The sequence below is a fragment of the Colias croceus genome, chromosome 1, assembly GCF_905220415.1.
Source record: "Colias croceus chromosome 1, ilColCroc2.1".
NCBI lineage: Eukaryota > Metazoa > Arthropoda > Insecta > Lepidoptera > Pieridae > Colias > Colias croceus.
Genome location: NC_059537.1, coordinates 13,394,218 through 13,416,221, shown reverse-complemented (window position 1 = coordinate 13,416,221; position 22,004 = coordinate 13,394,218). Strand labels below are relative to the sequence as shown.

At 33.5% G+C, this 22,004-nt stretch overlaps 2 protein-coding genes across 2 annotated transcripts in view; both read right to left on the bottom strand.

The window, feature by feature from the left end:
- The window catches only part of LOC123696702 (rho GTPase-activating protein conundrum), a 69,639-nt gene extending 55,638 nt beyond the window's left edge, over positions 1-14,001 (bottom strand). Inside the window, exon 1 of the mRNA XM_045643059.1 lies at positions 13,656-14,001. Coding sequence (XP_045499015.1) covers positions 13,656-13,667 — 12 coding nt within the window. The 5' untranslated portion in view covers positions 13,668-14,001. The remainder of the gene's footprint in view (positions 1-13,655) is intronic.
- Positions 1,457-3,209, bottom strand: LOC123696724. The gene has a single exon (XM_045643087.1). The coding sequence runs from the start codon at positions 3,135-3,137 to the stop codon at positions 1,677-1,679; it is 1,461 nt and encodes a 486-aa protein (XP_045499043.1). The 5' UTR covers positions 3,138-3,209; the 3' UTR covers positions 1,457-1,676.
- Positions 14,002-22,004: the final 8,003 nt, after the last annotated feature.

The window sequence follows — 22,004 nt, the reverse complement described above, 5'->3', positions numbered from 1 at the left end:
GGGGAGAAACCAGACACATAAACAAAAAATAACTTATGATTTTGTAACCACGTTAAACAAAATACTAATTATATTTTAACTTCGCTTAATTAGCCAGATTCACACTTGTGTCATTATACATAATTAGACAAGTAATTAATAAGTGTTCTGAAGTTACGCAAGGAGAGCAAGGGTATCATTTATTTTTTTATTATTCGGCTTCTGATAGACGAGTGATTTGTATCTTTTATTTTCGCTAACCGCTAAGTTACTCACTTAAACCTAACCTAACAAGTGATAACTGCGTTAAAAACAACCGACTTCAAACTTGCACTTGCAAAATTTACAAATACCTACAGACAAAAATGCTCATAAAATAAAAACTACTGGGCCTATCCGAATAAAATTTTTATGGGACCAATTCGACACCATCCCGCATCGAACAAAAAAAGAATCACGTAAATCGGTTCATAAACCTCGGAGTAATCGGTGTAAATACATAAAAAAAAAAAAAATATATACCGACCGAATTGATAACCTCCTCCTTTTTTTGAAGTCGGTTAAAAAAACCTTAGTGTCTCATTGAGTAATTGGATTTCCGTAGTTTTGAACTATGTACTTACTTGTACGTACTATGTACTTAAATTCACTTCTTATTATATTCTGTTAAATATTTTGAGATATAAGGTCAGTTGGGGCAAGTGCGGCGCAATATTTTATAAGTTCACTTTGCACTCAGACAGCGTTGATACTGTAACAATTTTTAAATAATTTGTTTCAGTACTACATTGCCTGATGAATAATCTCCGTAAGGAACTTGCCATTTCAAGCAATCTGATACAGATTTTTAAGATTTAATTGAGTTTTTAAAATCTTGTCCCTAGCCGCACTTTCCCAACGAAACGGGGCAAGAGCGGCAGTAGTAAAAAAAACCAGAAAATGACTATAATCTGTAATTTCAACGTGAATATCAGATCGAGAAACGTTATAACAGAAGACGATATTCGATTCTTCGTTCCTAGAAATAAGGTTCATATAAAAAAAAAAAAATCTTTCTTTATCATTGTAAAATGGGGCAAGTGCGGCACATTTCCTAAGGACAGGGGTGCTAAACATTTATACCCGACTACCCAAGAAGGAAGGTTAAGGTTATGGGGTGCATGTAATTTGCATGTTCTTTTGTGCCTTCCTAGAGATTAAAAGGCTTGACTGATTTTGGTGTGTGAAGTGTAGTTAGACTTGTCTCTATATCAGGAGTGCCATAGGATTTTAAACATATTATGCTGTCCCCACAGAACATATCTGTCCCGCTTCTTGGCAAAGATCTTCCCCAACTCCATCCAAACTGTGCAATCACTCGCCAGATTAGACCAGCCAGCCTAAAACTCGTCTATGCAGGATTGATTGAAAAAAAAGAACAAAATATACCTTTTAATATTTTATTGGCATCATTAACTAATCGTTAATTGAATGTGGTACATTGCATTGGTCGTTGTGAACGTGGTAAGTACCTAATGCTAATGCTAAAATTTTATAAAAATAAATTCAAATAAGAACATGAAACAAATCACAAAAACTAAGAAAAAATACTGAGGCGGTTTCAAAAATAGTAGTAAAAATATCTTATAGTCACATTGTTCTAAGAGTTTTCAGTCTTTTATGTTCCTAAACTAACTTCGTGACTATAAGATTTTTTACTACTGCACATTGTATGTATCAAAATGTATTTTGAAGATTATATGACCACGTCGAGATATTTCAGGCTCAGGTAATACTGCTACTATATCTTCGCTGTGCTTCAAGTCGCATATGTCATCAATAATTGGATAAGCGAATATTGAATCTTTTTTGGCTTTATGAATTTTCCTTGCATATTTTATAGTTGGCACTCCATTGTTTATTGATTTAACCTGTCCTACAAAATGTTTTATCGTTTTCTTTGAAGCGAACTTGACCAAAACCCAATCGTTTATACTGCATTTGGCAGAGGATTGAGTATAGTGCTGAACTTCGACAACATTATTTTCTTCGTCGCCCAAATCAAGATTATAGTCATCGTTGACTAGTATCGAGTTAATATAATCATCAAAATTATCATTTTCATAATCTGACACATCGTGCACGCTGAAATCACTTTCGTCTGTTGATGATTCGTGTTTAATTTTAATTTTTTGTTTCTTTGGTTTTGTAAGTCCTTTTTTTTCCTTACTTTTCATTGGAGTTTTTTTCACCCTGTCACCTTTGTTTTGACTATTTGCAGTTATTTCCGAGAGAGGTGTGTCTTGCCGTTTCTTCTTCAATTGCAGTATAGATTTATTACTAATATTTATCATAGTTTCTTTATTTAAATCCTTCAAGAATTTACTGCAATCGTCTATGCGTATATTTGATTTAACAATTATGTTTTTCGGATTATGAATTTTTGTTTCCTGATTCAAGCTAGATGTTACCATTGATAATTGGTGATTTGAAGTGCTTGGCCCAGGGTTATCAGAATCAGGAAAGGAGTCTCTTGTCCCAGATATAAAATTGGTCGTTTTTTCTGTTACTTTCGAAGAATTCTTTTTTATAGCTGTGTTTTTTGTTTGTTTCATCTTGAGCTTATCTTCTTTCTTAATTTTTTCGTCTTCTTTTTGCTTCAATTTCTTAATGACATCTAAATGTGTAATAACTTCAGCACCGCTTGAAATTTTTGTCTTTTTTTGTATTGTGACTTTACTTTCGTGTCTTTTTATTGTACTTAAGAGCAATTCTTCGAATGAAGTTTTATTTGACATTTCCGGTTTATTAATCAAATCCCTTGAGGTAACGGAGGGAATAGTTAGGGTATGACAATGTTGGGTTACCGATGCATCAGTGCACGTGATCAAGCCCTCGTTTATTTTTTTCAAACATATTGATAACAACGTTGCGGGGCTTGAAATCGTTGATGTAACATCGATGGCAGTATTTTTTTTGTGTTCTTTCCACCTCTTCAGAGCGCTTTGGTCCAATTTATCTTCTGATACAACTGTTCTATTGAATGGAAATATTCCACCTTTTTTAAAACCATTTATCAATATTTTTGGGTCTAAGCTGCGCCAAACTTCCCCAACAATAATAGAAAACTCCTTTTTCGATAGCTTTTGGCCGTAATTGCATCTTTGCCATTTCATCATTCTGTCGTCCCATTTGTCTTTAAAGGGCTTAAATACTGACAAGTCGAGTGGTTGTAGCAAATGACTGGTATGGGGAGGTAGTTTGATGATTGTGACATTGTTTTGTATCGCTGTTTCTATTACCGCCAACTGAATATGTGTGCTGTGCCCATCAAAAATTAACAGAGTTGGTTCGTCTGTTGTGCCTAGCATTGGTATGAAACTCTTTGAAAAGAATTCAGCAAAAGCCTTGCTTTCTATCCAGCCATTTTCTGTAGCTGTATACAGAGTTCCTGGGTAAGCCTCAGGTGATGTCCATTCGCTCCACACATTCTTGCCTTTAAATATAATGAATGGTGGTCCTTTTCCTCCTGCAGCGTTGCTGGCAAAGAGCACAGTTGTGTTTTCTTTGCCCGTAGTGGCAGTTGTTCTCGTCGACGCATGTCCCCGTTCACCCACAACTTTAGTCTTTTTGGGGTCATTTGAGTAGCTAGTTTCGTCAATATTCCATATTCGGTGGGGTTTATTTTGCAGTTGTAGTTTATTTATAGTCTCTTCGAGAATATTGAAATAATCATCCAACACAAATGGATCTGCAGCCTGTTTTCTGGCATATTCGACAGCTTGTGGTTTTTTTATGGATAGATTATGTCTACTAACAAAACCAGCAAACCAGTCATAACCTGGAATTCCGTCTTTAAATGGTAATTTCATATTGTTATGTTTAACATATTCTGCAACAAGCTCCACCACTTCTTTTCGAGATAGTCCAAACCCGTTCTTCTCCATAATACCAATGAGATTGACAAGTGTTTTTTCAGTATCTGGGGTCAGAGCTGTTGGCCTTCCCAGGCTATTTGATTTCTGTCCTCGTCGACCAGACATATGATCAAATAACGTTGCTCGTGGAATTTTATATTGACTACTAGCAGCATAAATTGTAGTTCCGTTTCGGATAGCCGCTAATGCTTGTTTTAAAGTTTCGTGAGTCCAACTCGGTCCATTTGTCTTTTTTACGTAATTTCGTACCATGGTCTGGAAATTTAAAAAATACATGAATCATAAATGAAGGTTGAAAACCTCTGACCTGGGGCAAGTGCGTCGCAGTGCCGCGCTTGCCCCAAGCATGGTAGCCGCACTTTCCCAAACAATAAAATTTGAGGTTAGGTTTTTAAACCGGCCATTATAGCTTATTTTGCTAGATACAAATGAAATAACTACGTAAATATGAACATTAGGATTCAAAGAAAACACTTACGTTCTTAGATCAGCCCCTTTCTTGAAAAAAAAACAAAACTTTAGCACAACAACGAACACGTGTCAACTTCAAACCATAGAGAAATCTCAGTGTAAAATAAAAATGGCGTCAAATCCTTTTTCATTCAAGTGTCGCCCCCAATTTTTTTTCTCGGTACTGATTTTGTTAGCCCTCACGTCACTAGATGGCGATTTTATCAATATCAATGGTAATTTTTTGGATAATGATGCTCGCCGCACTTTCCCCAAAGCCGCACTTGCCCCTACTGACCTTACATATATTTATGCTTTACTTAAGTACTTGGGTAAATCGGGTGGTACGTAACTTAAAAACTAAAATAATCAAAAGAACAGATAAGAAAGAATTTATTATTATTTCAACTTTAAATAAGTGCGTGAAGCCTTTAGTTTTATAATATTGCGTTTCCAACGTGTTCTCAACACGTACGCATAAACAATTCAAAATAAACACAAGCCTGTTTACTGACCTTTTCCACGTCTAGAATAGTGCAAACAGAAGCCTAGTGGAATTTATTTCGAGACAAACGCAATGTTTTTAGTACATTACTGCTAATGTTCAATACATTGACATACTTAACGTTATAAGATGGTAATGTATGCAAGAATTATAGGCAGCGTTTTATCCCATCTTACCCACCTGCTATAGAAAAAGATAAAAAGGGTCGACCTTTACCTGACGAGGTGGTAATTTTTTTTTTCATATCTTTTGAAACAGGTGCCCTGGTCTATCATTTGTTGTCGAATAGGCCTTTTTAGGGTTCCGTAGCCAAAATGGCAAAAACGGAACCCTTATAGTTTCGTCATGTCCGTCTGTCCGTCTGTCCGTCTGTCCGTCTGTCACAGCCGATTTACTCGGAAACTATAAGTACTACAGTGATGAAATTTGATGGGAATATGTGTTGTATGAACCGCTACAAAAATATGACACTAAATAGTAAAAAAAAGAATTGGGGGTGGGGCCCCCCATACATGTAACTGAGGGATGAAATTTTTTTTTTCGATGTACATACCCGTGTGGGGTATCAATGGAAAGGTCTTTTAAAATGATATAAAGTTTTCTAAAAAACATTTTTCTTAAAGTGAACGGTTTTTGAGATATCAGCTCTCAAAGTCGTAAAAAGTATGTCCCCCCCCCTCTATTTTTATAACTACGGGGTATAAAATTCTAAAAAAAATAGAGGTGATGCATGCTAATTAACTCTTTCAACGATTTTTGGTTTGATCAAAGTATCTCTTATAGTTTTTGAGATAGGTTGATTTAACTGTAATTTATTATATTTGCTGCTACGGAACCCTTTGTGCGCGAGCCCGACTCGCACTTGGCCGGTTTTTAAATTTAGCGTTAGGGTTCCGTAGCCAAAATGGCAAAAACGGAACCCTTATAGTTTCGTCATGTCCGTCTGTCCGTCTGTCCGTCTGTCCGTCTGTCACAGCCGATTTACTCGGAAACTATAAGTACTACAGTGATGAAATTTGATGGGAATATGTGTTGTATGAACCGCTACAAAAATATGACACTAAATAGTAAAAAAAAGAATTGGGGGTGGGGCCCCCCATACATGTAACTGAGGGATGAAATTTTTTTTTTCGATGTACATACCCGTGTGGGGTATCAATGGAAAGGTCTTTTAAAATGATATAAAGTTTTCTAAAAAACATTTTTCTTAAAGTGAACGGTTTTTGAGATATCAGCTCTCAAAGTCGTAAAAAGTATGTCCCCCCCCCTCTATTTTTATAACTACGGGGTATAAAATTCTAAAAAAAATAGAGGTGATGCATGCTAATTAACTCTTTCAACGATTTTTGGTTTGATCAAAGTATCTCTTATAGTTTTTGAGATAGGTTGATTTAACTGTAATTTATTATATTTGCTGCTACGGAACCCTTTGTGCGCGAGCCCGACTCGCACTTGGCCGGTTTTTAAATTTAGCGTCAGCTGGTTAAATGTATTTTTTTATATATAATTAGTAAAATACCTAAGTACCTAGGTATGTGTTCATTTCAAATGCATAACCCTGAAAAATAAATTACAATTTTGCAAATAAATAGGTATGTATATAATTTATTTTATATTATTTGACTTTTTGCAATCAGCAATACCTAGTACCTACTTACAAAATTATGATAATTACAAAATCATTGAAAAATAAATTAGCCTCTGCCCCCGGAATCACAGACACAATAGAAAATCTATTGTGTCTATTCCCGATCGGGCCGCTCGGTGGTCAATGGGTTAAAAAATTAAATACTTAGGTATTTTTTAAATTACTTATTCTAAAACATTTAATTCCACCTTTTAAACGATACAAATATTACATTTCTTATTAAAATAAAATATGAATTATTACAAAAATCGAAACAATATGTATCAATCCTAATAAAAAAGTAGGTATTTAACAAAAAGGTGGAAAAAGTTATCCTCGAATCCTAGGTGTAGGTATATTAACACTAAATAACGTCATACTTTATGCAAACAAGATAAATTTATATACATACTTTCTGACAATTCCAAGAACAACCGTTACCAATTCTTATCAAATTCCTAAATTTTGAAATGCTTGTTTGTATGAAACCATGTTATGTTTTTGTCACCTCCCTATTTACACAGACTTATTATCTTATCACATTTGATGTACAGGCTGATGATAAAATGCAATGATGATTGCATTACAATTCAAATTATTTTTAATCTGTGTCATACAGATTAAAAATAAACCTAATTTTCTTTGTATCAACACTAGAGTCTTGAACTAAAAACATAACATCGTTATTAAAAATCTTTCTGTAATATGATAATGATACCTAAATTTGTTACCTATCTTATCTATGCATGTTTCGTGTAATGGTAACTACTATGAAAATTAAATATACAATTTATCATTATGTATTTTAAATAACAAGTTGCCTTGAATCCCTTGAATAGTCATTATTACGTGACAGCTCAGACGCGTCTAACGTAGGTTCATAATATTAGTTATTAATTTTTATAATAAGTTGCTAACTTATCCTATAAAATAAACGATAATCCTTTAAATTAATATAAATTATTCATCAATTCATTCTACCTCTTGTCTTCTTCTGAAGCTCAATCTACAGAATTTCTAAAATAGTAGATATCAGTTGATTCTTCATATAAAATGTGTGAACGTATTTTATTTTTAGTCTAGATAAAATAATTAGATTCTGGCGCCCTTCGATTAATATTTACATTTTTAACTTATCTCTCTAACAGGATATGCTTTGGTATAAATATCACTGATCTGATTTAAATGTAGTGTCCGACTTTTGAATGGCCGACTTAGATACTGTTTTTTTTTTCAGGTATTTTACAAAAATATACAATGTTCTCTGGCAAAATATATTTATGTGTATATGTAATTATTGTGTTTGTATGTATGCAATATAATAAGTATTTATCACTGCTTGTATTTAGGATACACCAACTTCACTCAGTAATAAACTTTCCTTGTCTTTTGGATTGTCTGGTAGAGATCGCTGTCAGCGATAAGGCCGCCTTCTGTACATGTAAATGTAGCTAAGTTTTTAAATTGTCCAAAATGGTGTACAATAAAGCGTTTTCATTCATTAATTAAAACAAATATATTCTTGTTTCCTTCCTTCCTCTAAGTACCTACTTACTGTAAATAATGTCAAGTCATATTATTACATGCATATTTAAAATTTTAATGACAAAGATTTATCAATGCAAATACAATCCTTTGCATCATCTCCAAGGATTTTCAAGAAACATGACGATATATGACTTTAATCTTAAACAAAACTCGTATTTGTGAATCACAGTGACATCAGACGCCGACATTCTGGCGAATACCTTTACATCCGGAATGAGCATCGAACACGGAGAAAGGTGATTTCCAATATACACGAAAATTACATAATTTATCATCTGGGGGCACGGTAGTGCCCCCGCCAAGACGACCCAGCGAACAAGCACGGGAACTACCTACCTTTTCTCGAAGCGCTTCGACGTTTTTTTGAACCCTCATAACTTGGGTTTGGATTATGCTAGATCAACAAAATTTTCGGGATATATTGTCAATAGCGGACTTATTGAACATATTATGTTTTAATTACATTAGCTTTTATACTTCAGATTTTATTTATATCTAAAAAACGCTAATTTCGTCACTGACTCACTGATGATCATCAAAATTCTTAAGGTATTTCCTAATGTCCTAGAAAGCTGAAATTTTGTATGTAAGCTAGTATTAGCACACAAACAACAAAAAAATTATAAAACTTGTAACTTTCATCCCCCAACCCCTTAAACTAGGGGATGGGAGTTTGTATGAGAACTGTAATTTTAAATTAAATTTTGATGACGCTAGAGGTCTAATCTAATAATCTAAAACTTGGTTCCCCTAGATATATATATGTATAGGTACTCCTTGTTAAAAAAAAATTAAAACTTTAATCGACATACTTATAAAATTTTGTTACAAACAACTTACAAAAAGAAATGAAATCCCACCAAAAACATTTTCATGTAAAATGTTGCCAAGACGAGCCCATATGACTCGCACTGTCAAAAAGTTATCAGATCTCATGTAGAGCGAAGCTTCTAACACTACACGCCCTAACTCTACAAGGCCTAACTTCACAAACTCTACACCTTAGTCAAAATATGTGGCTTGGCCATTTCGCTACATTCACATCGGCGTAAGGTGAAAAATTAATTCACTGTGCATTACTTTTATGTTATACCACACCCCGGACACTCCATACAAAATTATAGTTTTGACAGTCACACTGTAGAGACTGTTGCTATGAGACTTGGCTTTGTGTTTAATCTGTGATATCATTTTCTCATTTTATTTTATGTAAATGTCTTTTTTAATGTTTTACTATTTCGAAATTCAATAGTTACTTTATAGTAAACTAGCTTTCCGCCCGCGGCTTCGCCCGCGTTTTCAAAGAAAAACGCGTTCCCGTAGGATTTCCGGGATAAAAACTATCCTATGTCCTTCCTCGTGTTTCAAAATATCTCTATACCAAATTTCATGCCAATTGGTTCAGTAGTTAAGGCGTGATTGAGTAACAGACAGACAGACAGACAGAGTTACTTTCGCATTTATAATACCTATTAGTATGGATTAACGCTACGTGACCATGCATGTTTTAAATGCCTCCAGTCGTAATATTTAATTTACATTTCTATTATTCTGAAATATCCACAAAATTTACGATGCCTACCAATTTAATTTAAATTTTTATTGAAAAAACCTAGTCCAATTTGAATGGCCATTCAAAACAGCTGACCTTTAATTTGCCAATATGAAACAAATACCTACATTTAGTATTGGTATTAACGGGATTATCGAACACTCATAGCAATTGCGGCATATTTAAATTACGCGTTTTAACTTATCTACAATCGAATCATGGGATACCTACACAGTTAAATCTCAATACTCAACTAGCAATAAGATAAGTTACGTATTGGCTATGTGCGAAGTGGGTGGTAGGGAACGGCAAATCGACCGTAGCGCACGACGTGGCAGAAATGTGAATTAATTCTGGGCTGTCATGTGTCAAATTGCTTTATTTTCATAACTTCCTTTATAATTTTAAGTAAAAACATAAAAATTAGCGATATGGGTCATAGTACATGCTGTGTCGTAAATTGTAAAAACAATGGGAAAAACAGTTCCTGCAAGTTTAATTCGTTTCCAACATCAAAGTGGACATTACAGCAAAGACAAAAATGGATAGCTGCTGTGAAGAGAAAAAATTATTTTTCACCAGGAAGAAAATCGCTAGGTATAATATACACACTCACTTTTTACACTATTTTTTTCAATTTCGTTAAAAAACTAGACGAAAATCAATATCATAAAAATATCTTATCATCTAGTTGACATCAGTTGAAATGATTTGACAGATGACAAGTCCTGAATAGTTGCGGCCACTAGGGGCGCTGTCATCGCGCACACAACGAATACATCCACTTTGCAAAAATGCATAATTATTTACTTACATAAATGAACAAAAGTACAAACTGAAGGTCTGTCAAAGGGCAATGGAGCGAAGCATACTAGGTGTTAAATTAACAGATCGTGTTCGAAACACCGAGCTGCGCTCCAAAACTAAAATTGCCGATGTAGCGCAAAAAGCTGATGGAGCTAGGCAGGGCATATTAGTCGCATGCCGGACGAACTGTGAGCCAAGATAACGACTTTGTGGAGACCAAACACAGCTAGAAGGCGTCGCGGCAGGCCGAAGAAAAGATGGCGGGATGAACTGGACCAATTTAATAAAGACTGGTCTACAATAGCACAAGATCGTGATTTTGATCCTTTGCTCAGCATTGGGACACAACAGGCTAATACAATACAATACAATTCAACAATATATGTATAAGTTTATCGAGAAATTATCTAAACGGTGACTTTACAAAAATGTTGTGACGTTTCTTTAAGATTCCTAGTTGTGTAACCAAATGATATAATATATTTTGTCTGCTACGAATGAGACGAGTAAATAAATGACAATCAATAATTGATGAGATATTTCATAACTAGTTACGCAAGCCAGGATAAACATTATTTTGGGGGAAAATGTTCTGTGTTTCCACGACCCAGGTGAGAGGCGATATGGTGGAAGCTTGAACAATAGGGGTCCGACATTTGCTACCCCACAATTCCCCCAAAAGAATTAAATCGCTTATAAATAATTGACTGACTACCATGGTAAGTACTAGGTAAGTACCCATGGTAAAATTTCAATGCCAGAAATTGATTAATTTTAGAATTTTCAACACTGGGTACGTATCTTACTGGTTTTTGCACTTTACGACAATATTCATAAAACTTCGTTTCATTAAAAACCGAGACGTGTTAAACACTTAACCAACAAACATTGCAAAATGAACCTTTTAACTTAAAATGAAGGTGTAAATTCACATGTGTGAATAAAACTAATAATTATTGCGAAGCCATATAACACAATCCGTTTAAGCGATTGTAGAACTTAAAACAATGGATACTAAAATTATAATGGCGTTAACGATTTAACCAAGGCAGTGTTTCTAAGTTCAAGGTGACCGTGTAAAGACTAGGATCAAGTGTAATCCAATTGGCGTCATGTTTATACGAACAAAACCATTTTAATGTAAGAAAATATTAAATTTTTGCAATTGGCTGCTTTATATGCGCATTTTGGAGTGACAGTGGCTGATTGGATCTGTGCCTGTGGATTTACCGCGCTGTCATTTTGACAATTGAAAGCAGATGTGTTAGTTTCGTCAAAATAGTTGGCGCTATGCACAGTTTATTTTAACCAAAAACCTATTGAGTTTAAATTCTATTAATTTAAAACAAGATACAATTGATTAAATCTTAAGCTTGATATAAAATTAAAAAGTAAACATTGTTCAATCTTCAAAATGACAAGAGAAAATCATCAGTCATGATTAATGTAGCGATATGTGCAGAAACACGCAAGTTGGTATAAACGTATATATGGGTAAGTGGGACAAATCCTCGAGTGAAAGAAAGCCAGCAATTTCGTGTTTATTTCGCCAAGTGGCTCTTTTCATGCATCTTAACTCGTAATGCATTGTCGTCCAACTGTTACGAGGCGCATTTATATCATGAAAGTTGAACGATGATCGCTAAAAATAAAAACGTTTTAGGTATGTCGAAACTAGATTTGTAGAAAGCTGCAAGCGTAACTCGTTATTTTTTATATGCTTGACAGTCAGTTTTATAAGTGTTCAGTGTACGCATGTTATGTTTTTAGCTACGGTACCGGCCATCCCGCCGTGGGGCATCGTTGGAGAAAATGGTAGGTAATAAAATTAACAATATTTTATTAGCAAATTCTTCTCTTGTCTAATTTAAAGCACAATCAATAGGTATATGAAAATGTATTACTACTTAATTATTTTTTACCGCATGACGAAAAGTAAATTAAAGTTAACAATGTTCATAGGCAGCCTTATCGCTTATCGCCTTATAAATGAGCATGTCAGAAATGAAAAATCTATTATTATCACCAGTACATACCTACCTAGGTACATATTATGAAGGCAACCGCAAGGGTTTAGAATACCTACCCAGAACCGAAATAAGTTTATTCACTTTAAAAAAAGTTTAGACGACATTTTTTGTCCCCAATGCACAGAACAGCTTCTAATAATGACTTTACATTTCTGGTGTCTCTATATTCGGAAATGTCGAATGAATCACACTCTTTTTAGACAAGGATAAACAACGAGTAGCACAAGGAAACAAAAGTGATACCTACATTATTTACCGACAAAGCACCTAGTCTTGGTCGTAATTCATACCTATAATGAAACAATGCGAAATGCGAACCTTTCTGAGCTTCCAGTCGACAATGCAAGTTCTGTAGGTCAACCACTATGAGAGCGGTAATTACAAAAAACGACAGTTGATTCGGATCATCCACAATTGTGGAACACAATAGTGTTTGAAGACAAATTGAGATGAACGAAGCAATAACTTATTTAGATGAATAATGTAGAAGTCATAAGGCGTGTAAAAGGAGGATAAGACTAATTCTAAGTCCATAGCCACCCCATTACAATATCAATACGATAAAATATTAATCTCATCTATATGAAAAGTTACAGCTATAAGAAACAACTACGAAAACTCAATTAAAAGTGAGATAAGAATGAATGCCTCAAGCAAAAAATTGCGATCCAATGATGCATGTAAAATCACTTAACGCAACATGAACGAAACTCTATCGATTCACTTTCCATACTCTGGAGCATTGTTTGAAACTTGAAAACAATGGAAGTAATTTAAAAAACTTATACGAGCACTGATGCTTGCAAAAACCAAGAAAGTGGCACTCAATTATGCCTGGTGCCACTTCTTTTGTTTACGCATAATCTCAAATTCAAATGATCGTATAATTTTCATAGTTTCTTAATTTTGCCTAGTTTCTCGTTCACCTTCGGCTTTACTTTCCAACTTAATTGACAATAGCGACATGGTAATTGGTAACTGTCATTAAAACCAAATTCTGACAGGATTAAAAACAAATGAACAGCCAACAATCTACATAATAAACGTGTGTGCATTACGAAATTTGAACGATTATCTTATCTTTATCAAATGTTATTAACATTATCAATAAATATTTAAACCATGTTCGTTTTCAATTACAATTGACGATGAATTAAAACTACATAAAAACTCGACAATACATCAAGTTTGATGACGCATTAACTGAGGAAATCAGCATACGGCATAAGAATCCACTCACCAACTTCAACATTTGTGTTTCTAAATTGAGGGAAGACGTCCACGAAAGCTTAATTGAGTTCCGATTTAAACATTAAGCTTTAAAAGTGTTCACAGCACACACACTCACTTTTACCAAACTAATTATCGGATACCATTCAAACAACATAGATGACAGTTTTGTTTTGATCGTTATGCTTCCGTCCGATGACTGATTTATAAAAATTCCAAAAGAACGCACTGTATCACAACATGCGATTCGTTATTTGATAAATTATCAAACACTAAAAACGTTTATTCAGTTTTACACGACATTTATAATCGAACGAGACGAGACACGCACACACGTTGAGAGTCGGCGCGACACTGACTCGAATGAGAACGATAATAAGCCGAGAAGTGAGCTGATATTATGGAATCGAGAATGAATCGAATAGGCTTGTTTGTTGCGGTCATGCCTCTCGCTCGAACACAGCTTCAGACAATCCCCAAGTTGGTAAGTTTCCAGAATGAAAGCCTACTTCTAAAAGTTCAACTTGGAAACTTTTATCAAATAGGTACCATTTTACCAGGCGCATACCCAATGGAATAATCGACGATAGATACAAGTGATAACTGCGTTAAAAACAACCGACTTCAAACTTGCACTTGCAAAAATGCCCATAAAATAAAAACTACTGGGCCTATCCGAATAAAATTTTTATGGGACCAATTCGACACCATCTCGCATCGAACAAAAAAAGAATCACGTAAAACGGTTTAGAAACCTCGGATATACCTAATCGGTGTACATACATAAAAAAAACATACCGGCCGAATTGATAACCTCCTCCTTTTTTTGAAGTCGGTTAAAAAGTAGCCTATCCCCAGAAATACAAACATAAATCCTGCGGAATGCATATTCTATTTGTACTATAAATAGAATAATTAATAATTTCATGAGAAATGACGGAAATCCTCCATCCTACAAGAATGGAAACTATTCCATCCTACTAGTACCTATGCGGAGTTTTCTTTAAAAACACGCGCAAAACCGGGGGCGGAAAGGTAGTTAATAAATAAAACCTTTTGATTAATCCCTTTAGATCGTGTAAAAAAGTACAAAAACTACAGTATTTTATGAGACATAGTTTTGCAATATGACTTTAAAATTGAGACTGCGTTTCTAATTACATAGCCCTATTGTATCTCCGTAAAGATATAAAAATATCAACCAGATAAGGCCAAAAATGAACTGTTCTAGTTAAAACAAAAACATTTCAAAATAAATGTATTACGAAACGTAATAAACAATGATGATGGAATAAATATGTACAGAGTACGCAATAACACTTGAATTAATATATGAATCACGAAATATAACAAAAGCAGATTGTAATCGACTTTTATTAACTTTGTGGAAAGAAATAGTTTTAGTCACTATTGTGTATACTGTTAATTAACTAATTGATTATTCGATATTTCGATGTATTTTAACTTAAAAGTAGGTAATGCCTAAGTATTTTTTTACAGAGTAAGAAATGGATCTATTGGTTTAATTTAGTACCTCATTGCTTTGATAACAATTTCATTCGTCAATATTTTTAAATTTAAAATATTGTATTTTTGATTTCTTAACCGAAATAAATTATTTTACTTTATTATTTAAATTATTTTACTATATTTACTACGTTCACACCCACAGTTCACACCTCATCTTCAATTTGCTTCTCTTAAATAGTATATTTTGTTTAAAAATAATTATTATAAGTATTCTTTAAATATCAACGATTCGATTATTGTTTACCTATAGATCTAAGTCTAAAAATAAACATGTTTCTACAACTTTTCGTTCCTAATAATAAAATGTGTAGAAATTGCATATTATATAACGACATTATAATAGTTCTAATTATGAAATGATCTTGAACGATTTCCGATTAAACCTACAACGGAATGTTCTTAATCGATGAAATTAATTGTACACACTAACGGGAAAACTAAAACTTTTTACATAAAAGATACCGCAGAAAGAACATCAATTATTTTCGGCAAAAGTGTAAAGGACCTAGCGGTTGCTATGGTTATAAAATTGTTAAAATTCCATTCAAGTTAGAAAGATAAAAGTATACAATTATATCGGTCTTATGGGTGTGGTATACAATCAAATACAAAGATTTATTGAATTTAAGATTTTACATAGAATATAATATTTACTGCTTGTTTTAATTTATTTGCTTAATTTTTTAATATCCATCATTTTTAATTATCCGATAAATTTGTAGGGTGTTTTTCTTTGTTATTTTTTTTTACAATTCTAATGACCTTCCCATAAATCAGTCAATGATCGACACGCGCAATGGCGTATTGCGGCTGCGCAATTTATATATTGTACCTACCAAGTTTGTTAGTAGTTTATCTGATACCAAACATCTTAGCCAAACATATACACACATGGTTAATGGTTATGTTCAATTATTCTACTATTCTATCTCAATTACTGATACATTTTTACATATTTCTCATTTCATAGATACAATTTATTCAGCTTATGTACCTAATATTATAACTTTTCACTAATTCTCAAAGCTGAAACATAACTAACAATCCGCAGACCCAATCAGAATAACGAATTCTTTAATACAACAACACAATCAAAAAACGCAAAACATTATCATAAAAACACTTAAGTGCAGTGTACACACACTGCATCTTAGGTACTAAAGATTAGTAAGTCTACTACGTAAACCGTACACTAATCACAATGATAATTACCTAACCTATTTTCCCGCCATAACTCAACACCTTAACAAAAAGTAAAGGAAACATCAAAAAGGAAGTTAAACTTGAGTCTTCAACGTTTCCGTTTCCCTCTAATGATTGATAGAAAGCGGCGTCTCTCATCCCATAAATATAAAATAGTTGCCATGAGAAAATACGGGGAAAAACTTGAGAAACCGTACCTATATTTAGACGGTTTATTGAGAATTCTGTTGCGGTGTATAGATTATCTGTGCACATACAATCATATAGGTAAGTTCGTATTGTGCTAATCACAGGTGCTAATTACCAATCTAATTACTGGTGATTTGACAGATAATTATTATTAAATTATCTGTCAATTTTTTTCTTCTTTCCTTTCCAAAAGTGTTTTTCATACGTGTTTAAAATTCGACGATCAGTTGTTTTCAGGAGAAGCATCTGACTTCTACAGCATCAGGTTAACTAAAGAATCACGTGTTTAAAGCCAGATAAAACCCATAAATATAAATAGACCTGCCACTTTAATCTTGACGTATGACCGAAATGCAACTTGCAAACGATAAGATGTTTTTCCATTGCTGCCGGAAGCTAGATAGCAATCTTTTGGACATTTTGTTATGTAAAAATCTGTGAAAACAACAATCAAGCATTTTTTATTTGTAAAATATGTTCCGTTTTCTCGATTGTAACTTTTTCTATTTTATACGTTTGTATCGAAAAAAATTATGTGTAGATAAAATATCATTAATCTTTATCTTCACTCGCAAATATTTAACCATCATTCATTATGATTCATATAAACATTTTTCACTAATTGTACAGCAAATATTATTTCATCAAAGTGTTTATTAAAAGACAAAAGTTACAACGCAAACACAAGGATTTTTTCCTCAATACCGAAGCTTGAAAATTAACCTCGAATGAACCCAGATGTAACTGCAGGAAAAACTTTTTCTTTGAGTTTAATCAAGGCTTGTTTCGGTACAGGATTCATGCATGGTTTTATTTTTCGTCACTTTTAACTGAAATACCTAACGTTAGCTTTTCTAAACTTTGGAATATTCGGTTTTTTAGACGCAGCTAACCTTTCATTGAAAATATCTTAGAGAAATATCTATGACAAAGACAACGAGAACCCCAAAACCAAAGACCTTGTAAACCATTATCTTGCCAAAATTAACGCCATTAAACGAAGTGGTTTCACAAATTCAACAGAACAGTAACAACCGACAATGCTGTTGACATCTGCAATTTCCTTCCATTCACAGTTTCCTTTAATTGTCTGCGTGCCTTGACACCTCGGGGAATGGAGCCGAGACATGACTTGGTTAGTTTTGAGAATATTAAGCTGAAATAATTGCCTTTGGGACATTTGTTGAACTGTGTAAAGAACAATAGGGTAGGCTAATGAATCATTATGAAAAATTTCTGTGAAGGTCAATGTATATTTTGCAATATACTGTATCAGGTACAGGTATGGATTTTAAAATCTAGATGGATTATATCATTAGATATATGAAAGTGTGTGTGAAACTTTCCTAAAACCCTCAGTAGGTAATAAATTTCTATTAATTGATAAAAATTGTACCTACACCTAACTCGGACCAAAAAAAATATCGTCTGTTCAATGCTGAATAATCGATTATCAAGGCTTTTGTCTCAGTATTTTTTTTTTTTATATTCAACTAATTAATTTCGAAATCAATAATTCTAGTTCCTATCTACTTCTACTTATACTATACTATACTATATTACTATATCTACTTGTCCTATATTGTAGCGACACCTCGCTCTGAATCGCGCAAGCGAAATGTTTCGCTACAGAGCTATATATACAACTTTCCGACATCATCCATTGGGGCCTTCACGGCCGGCCAGTCGAGTTGACTGGTCGAGGATCCTCCCTTTTTCGATGGAGGAATTCCACCTTCCTTCCTCCACAATATAACATTTAATAGACCATATCCACATATTATGAAAAAAACTGGCAATAAGATCACAGAGGTGCCAGTTATACCAGTCGATAAATATTTCATGTAGAAACTAGTGAAAAGCAAGGAAAAGCTAGATCATAAAACAAAACTATCTCATCTGACAGACGTGACAGTAAATCAAATTGAAGAAAAACGTGACTTTCTGATAGAAAGTAAAACCAAAGTAAAACCGCGTCAATTACTTTTAATTGGCTGGCAAAATAAAAGTAAGCGTTAACTTGGTCACTCGCTAGACAAGTATTATTGCAAAATTTCATAATTTACTAGAAATCTATATTATTCAATAACCAATTATTATTTTTGAAGTGAAACTTCTTTATGGGGGTTGGAAAAAAATTTGTTGTAACATTTTTTCGTTATGTGTGACATTTTTCCGTTACGCGCCATCTTTTTCTTATCCCTACAACGCGTGATGCGACGTATTTCTGTCTTATTTCTGTAAAGTTGCATATAGTAAAATATTTTTTTGTAATTACATATTTTAAAAGTTGCATATAGTAAATAATTGTCTTTTAATTTTATGTTCGATTAAAATTAGGAGACATTTTCGATTAATATCAATGTTAATCGACGATCGAGTCGAGTGATGTCGTTGTATTAACAAAAGAAAATTATTTTTAAAACCTTTAATTGAAATGAATCAATGTTTGGGTTTGAATTTTAAAACATTTAACGAGTTTAAAAACATTCATAAATTGAGAAATCGTCCATTTATAAACCAGAATTAATCTTAAAGTTAAAAATGTAATGTGTTAAATTCAGCCACAGATAATATAAATTATTTAACGAAATGTTTGTAAATATTGTTGTAAAATATAAGAATGTTATTGAGTAATCTGCATTGTATTTAGGGCAAAACAATAAAAATTAAATTAAGAAAACAAAATATACTTAATATAACATTCACGGTTCGTTGGATTACAAATGTTCGAAATGCATTGCATCGAATATGTAGGTTATACCATCGCATAAAATTGGATACAAACATACATTATGAATGTAATTGTTGTGTACAACCGGTTTCCATTATTTCGTCAGAATTCGGGACTTGTGTTCGCTCTCGGTTTTCACAGCATTAAAATAATTTCCATTGAATTATAATCATTAATTATTTTATGATATTCTCCATGACAGTGAAAGTATTTATTAGAGAACGAACACATCTACATTCATTTCTTACTCTAAGAGTCTATGCTAATCAACTTCTTTATGACCTTATTTTTCAAAAAATAATTTACTATACGCAACTTTACAGAAATACGTCGAATCACGCGTGGTAGGGATAAGAAAAAGATGGCGCGTAACGTTTAAATGTCATGCGTAACGAAAAAATGTTACAGTAAATTTTTTTCCAACACCGATATAAAAGTTTCACTTCAAAAAGATCACATGGCTATTTTAGTTTGACTTTACATGATTATACTACCAAAGTTATGTAGACACATAATTGTAAGCAATTAAAATTAATTTTCAGTCCTACAAAAGCCTGGTCACCTAGCTTCTAGCTCGCCACCTTGACCGTTATGGGTTGCGCAAAGTTCACGAGCTAAATGGCTGTAACAATAATTGGTCACAGGTGCGGGTCAAGTAACGCTGGTTTTGGTACTTTGGTATTTTTAATAATTGTTTTGTTTTAACGACGTGCCCAAAAATGTTGGTAGCTTGTTTTGTGGAGATAATTTACGCAATGATAAGCTAAATCCATGGAGGGCGCAAGTATTTTCCATGGGACAAGAAGATACCCTTTACAGGCTTGTCCTGAGTTCTGGAAAGGTAAGTAAACTCATTATAATCTAATCGAATTTATTGTAATTTCTATCAGACAAGACTATATTTCTTTTTAGTGTCGACAAGAAAAATACCCATTTTAAAGCAGTATCCGCCTACGTTCTGTTTCAGAACTCAAACTGAGTAGAAGGATCTTTCTACTTAACCTTGTAAAGCCTTATAATTGATCCTTGACCGAAGCGGCTTAAGAACTTAAGTAGATAATAGAACAAACTATTACTTAGCGGGGTATCTTTAATCAGTCGGAATTAAATGAAGCCTAAATGATCTACAAAATAACTTACGCATTCAGTGTTAATTGACCGCCACGATAAACTGTTACTCCGCTGAAGATTTGTTGCTACGTAGTTCGACATTGCAGTATCTGTAAAGAATAATAAAGTTAGACTTAAAACCTTATTAATGTAGGAAGAAATACAAGAAGAAGTAAAACCAATAATTTGAAATATTACATAAAAAGGAGGAAAGAAAAACGTTTTATAATTGCATATCACATCAACTTTGTGTGTTTGTTCCTAAATCATGGCTTCTCCTACATTGGCAGCCATTAGGTATAGCTTTTAGAACATAAAACAGACTAAACGTTTTGTAAATGAAACACGCCTCTTTCCACATTATTAAGTAAATCATTGCTTTTCGTCTGGTTAATCCATAAATCCATTTTTTATCTGTGTCCACAGTTGGCCGCCTAAAAATAGAAGCCAAACATTAAATATTTATCCAGAAAGTGACAGAATCAAATAGCCAGGTGCTAATTCGAGCCGAGTTCAAGCGCACGAGGAATATTAAACTTGAGAAAGTCGAAAGCCACGGAACACGGCTGTCTGCGTGCTCGTTATCAACTATTTAATTGTATTTTTGATATCATGTGTTATGTTATAAATTATAATATGTAGTTTCTTAGTGTAGTCGTGGCAATCAATCTTTGATTGATTCAGAGAGATCCAGTTCAAATAATAGTTCTCATTTTGGTTTAGTCAAAATGAAAACTATTATTTGTTTAAGTCAAGTTGCAAGTCATGTTAATTACAAAAATTATGAGAAATTTCTTTAGAATTACTTTGTCTTATCAAAATGCAACTCAAAATATCAACAACTATGATAGTTATTCTGGATTGCAAATCTTTTCCTTCACAGTTCTCACTTCCTCCGCCTGAAATAAAAAAAAATACCTACTCGAATTTTTTATTTATTTTAAATTGAAGTTTTAAAACAGAAATTATATATGTTCTGTGTGAGGTCTGAATGTTTCATCTAGAATAACAATACTTTTTGCATAAGCAACGTAACCGTCACAGTATAGCGGAACATTCCAAACCAAAATTAGTAAAACATTGAAGAAAATTCCACAATCGAGCAGAATAAAATTTGATTTCAACTGCTTATTCGCCCTCCTTAGTCCACATCCGAATTGGCAATTGACATCACAGTTAAGTACAGTTACCGAGCCATTTGCATTGAAAGTGCGGCCGATGGGCTCTGCATACCCAAGCACTTCCTCCATTTGTGACCAATTTGTTTGTATACCACCTTTTTGGTCTAATTTCCGAACCAGTTACGTAAATTACGTTTTGCGCAGAATATATAATATGTAAAATTGTCGTGTCGTAGTGCTTGAAGTTAAACTCCTTTGAAACGGCCTGACCGATTAAATTTTGTGCATTTTGCATATCAACGGGAGTGTTATCAACGGACACATCAACGTTTGCCGGGACAGCTTTATATAGGAAGTGCTAGTTGACGAAATAGCCATAGTGACCGCTATAAACGAAACTTGTTTTTGATTTGTTTAGGATATTGCGCTTTATGGAAGCTATGAGTTCATAATGGGATTTATGAAATATCAT